Here is a 7,487-nt window from a genome sequence, read left to right as displayed (position 1 = left end):
AATCGGTAGTGATTTTTGTGAGATGATCTTTTGACAGTTGAGAGAGTGATCACGGCATGATTTTATCGGCAGTGAGAATTTTCGAAAAAATCATAAGCGATAATTATCAGCCATGATTGCGGTTTGATTTTTTTTTGATTATGATTTTCCCAGCACTGGTTACGATCACGGGTTGTACTAAGCCCAATGGATCGTATAACCTTAGTATTTTGGAGACCATTTGTCTCTTGGTGAGGGCTTTCAAGGCCTTGCTTATTACGTTGACACTGATGAACTGGAATACGTCTTTGTTAGGATTCCAGGCAACTCCTAATGTTTTGATAACCTCCTGATCTCCAACTTGGATCAGAGGCTCCAAGTCTTGTTCTGGTATCCCTGCCAGAGCACTCATGTCGTTTGCTGCCCACTTTCGTAGCGGAAATCCGTGGCGCAGTAATGCCTGTTCAATGTGTTGTTTCATGCTCATCAACTCCGTAGTGGTTGATGCTCCGGTTGTCAACGTAAAATGATTGTTGAATAATATTAGCGATTTTTGGATTTATCTCTCGATATTTTTCGGCTGGTTTATGCAGTGCCCTACAGGCCAAAAATGAAGAAGATGCTTCACCATACGTGACAGTCATCAAACTGTATGCTTTCAATGGTTTTTCTGGACTGTCTCGCCACAGAATGCATTGCAACCAGGTGTCTTGATCTGCAATCAGTATTTGCCGATACATCTTAGCTATATCGGCCATCAGTACCAAGTAGTGTGTTTCGAATTCGATCAGTTGATCAAACAATTCTCTTTGAATGGTGGGTTCCACGATTTGAATATCGTTGAGGGATATCCCGCTAGTCGTCTTGGCACTAGCGTCGAACACTACTCTCACCTTAGTAGAAGTGGAATCTGGTTTCACTACGCATGAATGCGGAATGAAGTATTTAATCTTATGAAGGTCCTCTGCGGCGATGGGTACCGTATGCCCCATATCCTAATATTCTTGCATGATGGATTTGTATTCGTTGTACAGCCCTGGATTCTGTCTAAGTCGCCGCTCGAGCGACATGAACCTCTTGTTAACTTGTGGGAAAGAGTCACCCAACGACGATGGCTCCCCCCGTAACGGGATTTTCGTGATAAATCTGCCGTCTGCAGCAACTTTGTGAGTGTTGCGAAAGTGCGACTCTGCATCGCATTCATCAATTTCTTTTGGTTCCCAGTCCTTTACGCCAGACTCTTCAAGACGCCAAAATTTCTCGATTAATTTGGCTAATTCATCTTGTGGATAATTCGATTCGATTTTGCTGCAGGTCGATGCATCCAGTGATGCGGTGCTGGAGCTTCCATGTTGGAGCAATCCACACGCAATCCAGCCTAGAGCTGATTCTTGATAAGTATGACCGGTGGAAGTACTGATTCGTCCAGGTCCCAAAACCTTATAAAATATTCTTGCTCCGAGAAGAATATCTATCTCTCTTGATTTGTGAAATTCAGGATCGGCTAGATCCAAACCGTCGGGAATTTCCATTGCATTTTTGTCTATTGTTGTGTTTGGCTGGTCATCCAGGATTCTGGGAACGATCATAAATTCGATTTCTTCTTGGTAACTGTGAACGTGTGAGGCAATTACCGTTTTAATGCCCCGCTTAGCAGTGATTGTCCGGTGATACCGTTAATCATTACGTTGATAGGGTGTTGCGGGATTCCTAGTGCGCGAGCGGCTTTTTCGTTAATCGTTTCGACTTGGCTGCCCGAGTCCAATAAACATCTAAATGAGTGCCACTCGAATTTTCCGAGTACATAAATCATTGCTGTTCCCAAGAAGACATATTCTTTTTCCGAGTACATAATCATTGCTGTTTCCAAGAAGACATATTCTTCTTGGCTTAGTCACGCTGTCGTGCTGGTGGATGCTTGCGTAACATCTTTTCCTCTTTGTGCATCTGGAACATGCTCCGTTTTGGCAGATTCCTCCCTATGAAGCATTGTGTGATGCTTACCATTGCATTTTTGACATGTTTTCGTCGACTTGCATAACTTCGTTCCGTGCCCTTTTCCGAAACAATTGAAACAGTTTCTTGCAACTTTAATTGTTTCCCATCGCACGGGAACGTCTAATTTTGAAAAAGTAGGACATTCATACACATTATATCCCTCCTTGTTACAGACGAAGCACCGATATGCTCCTCTTTTTTCGTTTTGTGGTGTTGCTTTGCCGCTTGCTGTGGCTGCGGCTCGTTATTGGGGTCGGGTAGGACTTATTCGGCGGCGGCTTTGCAAGAGAGCTGATTTGCAAATCTCTCCAACTCGTGTTTGAATTCCTCCCATTTATAAATTTTTTGAAGGTCCATTTTTTCTTCAATGCGTGATAGCGTCTGTTCATCCAAGCGCTCTTTTACTATGCACACCAACAGCCCGTCGGCAATGCAATTAAGCTGCTGGGGGTATTCGTTAGCAATTTGTTTTGTAGCGGACAACAATGTGTCTACTGCGTCGATCAAACCATGATTTGTCTTCTGTGGCGGCTTACTGATTTTTCGCATTTTCAGTAAGTTGAAAAAAAATAATATATAAAATCTCTCCTCCAGTTTGATCCATGCCTCGTTGAATGGTAAACCGGAGTTTTCGAGAGCCTCGCAAGTGTTCCTTGCTGGCTCGTACTCTAAGCATTTGGTGAGGAACGCATATTTGTTTGCGTCCTCCGTTAGTGTTGATACACGCTTCTCGAAGTGCGCTTTGAAAGACAGCCACTTGTGGCTGAGCCATGGAACTTAGGTAGTTCCAATCGAGGTAAATGGTCTGTTCGGCTACTACCTAAGATGATTGATTGATCTAATTGAGGGTTTCGCTCTGCTGTTCCGTCCGAATTCTTCTTGCTAGGGCAAACCTAGCCTTCACGTAGATCGGGAGCAATGCCTCCCTTCGGTTCGAGTGGCCCGTTCGGCCTTCAATTTTAAGTATGATCGCGCAAGCCTGCTCATAGAGGCTTGTCAAAATTTCCTGTTGGACGACCAACGTCTCTAGGTCATCCTCTTGCGAGGAGTCTTCTGCAGCCCTGGCGATTGGAGTGATGCTATTCTCCAGGGCCGCAAGCTTTTTCGCCAGATCAGCGTAGGCTCCTCTACTGGATCTGTAATTGTAACTCACGCGGTTTCCTAACTACTTTTGTTATTGTCCTACGCGAGAGACATTTTCAATGCATTTGCACTTCATATGTGCATTACTTTCGCGGGAGGCACTTTATTGATTTCGTACTTCGTCGTGTGCGTCACGTTTCACTACGGGTCTCACGGGGCAATCATCATTACATTTCACTGTCCCGAGGCATTTTCATTAATTTCACACTTCGTCGTGTGCGTCACGTTTCACTACGGGCCTCACGGGGCAATCATCATTACACTTCACTGTCCCGAGGCATTTTCATTAATTTCGTCGTGTTTATTTCATTTCGTTTTACAAAGTTTCGATGTGTGATCGACGTGCTGCCGACTGAAGCATTTTCAGGCGCTTCGTGTTGCGCCGCCACCTCCATATGATGATGACGATGACGATCACTAGGATAAAGGCGCCGTCCATGGAGTAAGACACCACGTCGTGCACGCTGACGTTGGTATTAACAGATTCGTCATTTCCGAACGGCCACATGATGCTGTAATTTGATTCCTTGGTCTACTTACTGAAGACTGATTGACTCAAGTCAACGTTTCATTGATAGGCACCCCGTGGTGCGGTCGTTCAGCGGATGTTTATACAGCATGTTTGCTGTTTCATGCATTTCGCGAAGTATAACAATTCAATTGTGGTTTTTACTGGGTTTTATTTTCAAATTCAAAGAGTGTTTACCCATTCCGAATTTGAGTACTTCCAACTATGTTCCAGAAACCTGTAACATGGCCAAAAACCTCGTCTCTCAATATTACTGCGATAGCTCAATTGGATAAAGCGTCAGTCCACTGAGTGGCAACGAAGCTTTCTTCAGAAGGATGGGGTGTAACAAAATAAAACTTTATCAATCGATAGAATTGATATGTGAAAAGGAAGAGATATTTTTTCTCCGCCTAATATTTGATGCATTGCTAACTCTAAAATATAGGGTAAGGTGGGGCAAATCCGACCTAGTTAATGGTTTTGGCTGCAAAATGCTCATTTTACATCGAATCAAGTTAATTAAAGGTTAGACTTCTGGACAACTTTCTAAATATAGCATATATCTTCGCACCTTGGGAAAATTTTGAGATACAAGCGTTTTACGAAAACGTTCATTTTTGCTGTTTTCAAAAATGGTGGGGTAAATCCGACCGCCTATGTTTTTGGTTGATTTAGTACCGATATTACCCAAATTTTATGAATTTCAATGATAAATCAAATAATGTTATGTTATTGAATTGTAACATGAATAAAATGGAAGTAACACGTAAAGATATTCATCGGAGCAATTGCTCGACGAATACTATATTCATCACGTTTTTGTGTCTTTCGTTTGTAATTTTGAGCCATAGTGCAATAAATAATAAAAGCATATTACCAATGTGCTAACAAATAATAAAAATACATTTCAATTTGATAAATAAACATTTTCTTAGCATAAAAAGCGGTCGGATTTACCCCACTATTTGGAGGTCGGATTTGCCCCACCGCGTCATTTTTCATTACGATGCAATTAAAAAAAAATTATGAAAAAAGTTTGACTAAATTCATTTATGCACTTTCGTAGGGCTTTAATCAGAGAATTTAAATCCACTTACATTTTTTATGCAATCACTTGAACAGTCAGAAATACCCTGTAGTCAATTATGCACAAAAATCAAATTAAAACTTGTAAAAACACATTTATTGTCGTTTGTGCTTCTCAATGTAGACTAATAAAATGCTGTCATGTCACCATTATGATTATTTTCGATGCTCTACACCGCAACATTGATATTAGTTCGCATAGTGCTTCCGATTTTCGATAACAGAGGGGGTCGGGTTTACCCAACGGTCGGATTTACTCCACCTTACCCTACATGTCACCATAATATGTATGGTTCTGGAATGGTGTGTTGTCAAAATGTATATGGAAAAGAACATATTTTGGTATGGTGACTGTTCTTAACAACCCGTAGTTTGTATTGTCGAGTATGGAAAAACGATAATGCTTATGTTCAATATTATATCAGGCAATGGTTATTATACTGTTGAACGAACCGTATTGGAAAAGGTTTATAAACGTTTGATAAAATGGTTTGGCATATGGTACGCAATTATGCGGGATATATTCATCACGTTTTTGTGTCTTTTGTTTGTAATAATGAACCATTGTGCAAAAAATAAGTAATAACAATAAAAATATTTTTCAATTTGATAAACAAACGTTTTCTTAGCGAAAAAAGCAGTCGGATTTACCCCACTATTTTTCATTACGATGCAATTCAAAAATAAAAACCTGTTTTAATCCACCTAGCGGTGCAATTGTGCCTTTCTCATTTCTCTAAACTATGGCACGGAGGCTTTTTATGTTCAACATACTCGTGGAAATGTCCATTACATTCTTAGTACACTTTGCACTTATACACAATGGCATGCCAGCCACGAACTTGATGAGCTACGTGTCGACTTGAAACAAAAAAATATCATACTCCATTAGCTTAATCAGCATTAGATCAATGTTATCTGCTTGCTAACTCATTTTGTCATGCGGGGGTGGGTATGTGAAGAGGGCGAAAGTCCCATGAACGAACGACTCCCCAGCTTAAATTGGTATGCTTTGTGATATAGTGGTGGTTTAAAGATGATGGGGTTGAAAGGGAGTGGTATGAGGGCTGGATGGGGTGGTGGTCTGAGGGGTGATTTAAGGAGATTTTTAAAGGAGGGGCGCGAACAGTACAGGGGGGGGGGGGTTACCCCGTAAACCATCAACTACGCCCCCCGCCGGGATTAGGTTGACATTTTTCAGAGTGATTGCATAACCTTTCTCTATGAGAAAGGCAAAAATGTGCCAAAATCCAAAAAAGTGAATCGTAGTCAAATTTTTTTTTCGAGTTTGCATCAAATCTCGACGTTTCATGCACCTTGAATACATTTAGCATCAAAAATAAAAATTCTATTTTTAATTTTTCCTATAGTTTATTTGAGAAATTTCTGTGTGGCCGCACTCTGAAACCCGTAATTCCGGAACCAGAATTCCGATCGATCCAAAATTCAATAGCAGCCGATGGGAAGGTTGCACCTTTCATTTGAGACTAAGTTTGGGCAAATCGATCCAGCCATCTCTGAGAAAAATGAGTGACATTATTTGACACATACGCACATACATACACACACACATACACACACATACATACATACACACATACAGACTTTTTCCGATCTCGACGAACTGAGTCGAATGGGATATGACACTCGGCCCTCCGGGCCGGGATTAGGTTGACGTTTTTCAGAGTGATTGCATAACCTTTCTATATGAGAAAGGCAAAAAGGTGCGAAATCGGCAGTCTCAAAAAGTCGATTTTTATAAAAAAAAATTTTTCGAGATAACATAAAATCTCGACGTTTCATGCATTTTAAAGATGTGTGGCATCAAAAATACGAATTCGATTTCTGAAATTTCATGGGGTCCCCCCTTTGGAAAAAAAATTTGAGTTCCGGCTTATATGGGAATTTCATATGTGACCGGACGATTTAGTCTATATTTCCGGACCCATATAAGCGATCCGTACGAAATTTTATAGACTATAGCTATCATTTGGGACTAAGTTTGTGAAAATCGGCCCAACCATTTCAGGGAAACTGATGTGAGTTCGTAAATTTTGAAAGATGGCCGCTTTTCCCGGGCACTTCCGGAACCGTCTATGGTGATCAATGTAGTCAACGAAAGTTTGTTTGGCCGTCGGTGACCTAGAACTGCAAAGTTAAGTTATTTGAGAGACATTTTAGCGAAATTTTTACCTTTTTTGCTTTCATCGGAGTATCGGTTTGAATCACAATTTGCTATGTGATCGCACGCCACAACCAGTAACTCCGAAACCGGAAGTCGGTTGGGGATAAAATTTAATAGCCATTTACGGGGACGCAACATCTTTCATTTGAGACTAAGTTTGGTTGATTCGGTCTAGCCATCTCCGAGAAACCGATGTGACTGTTAGTCTGAATTTGGATAGTTCCGCCGGGGCTTCCGGAACCGATGATGGTGGCCAATGTGACCAAAGAGACTTTGAATGGCTGTTAATGACCTAGTACTACAAATCGAAGCAGTTGTGGTCACATTTTGGAAAAATTTCACCATTATACATTCATTGCAGAATTTCTTAAAATCGACATTTTCTGCGTAATCGTACTCATCACCCTGTAATTCCGGAACCGGAAGTCGGATCCATTAGAAATTCAATAGCAGCCTATGGGAACGTTGCACCTTTCATTTGGGACTAAGTTTGTAAAAATCGGTTCATCCATCTCTGAGAAAAGTGAGTGAGATTGTGTTCGCGTACACACACAGACGCACATACACACACACATACATACACAC

At 41.2% G+C, this 7,487-nt stretch overlaps 1 protein-coding gene across 1 annotated transcript; it reads right to left on the bottom strand.

Moving 5' to 3' along the window:
- Nucleotides 1-443: 443 nt before the first annotated feature.
- LOC131679999 (uncharacterized) lies at nucleotides 444-971 on the bottom strand. Its single transcript, XM_058960737.1, has one exon. The coding sequence runs from the start codon at nucleotides 969-971 to the stop codon at nucleotides 444-446; it is 528 nt and encodes a 175-aa protein (XP_058816720.1).
- Nucleotides 972-7,487: the final 6,516 nt, after the last annotated feature.

This window comes from Topomyia yanbarensis, chromosome 2 (genome assembly GCF_030247195.1).
Source record: "Topomyia yanbarensis strain Yona2022 chromosome 2, ASM3024719v1, whole genome shotgun sequence".
Classification (NCBI taxonomy): Eukaryota; Metazoa; Arthropoda; class Insecta; order Diptera; family Culicidae; genus Topomyia; species Topomyia yanbarensis.
This window is presented reverse-complemented; position numbering and strand designations above follow the sequence as displayed.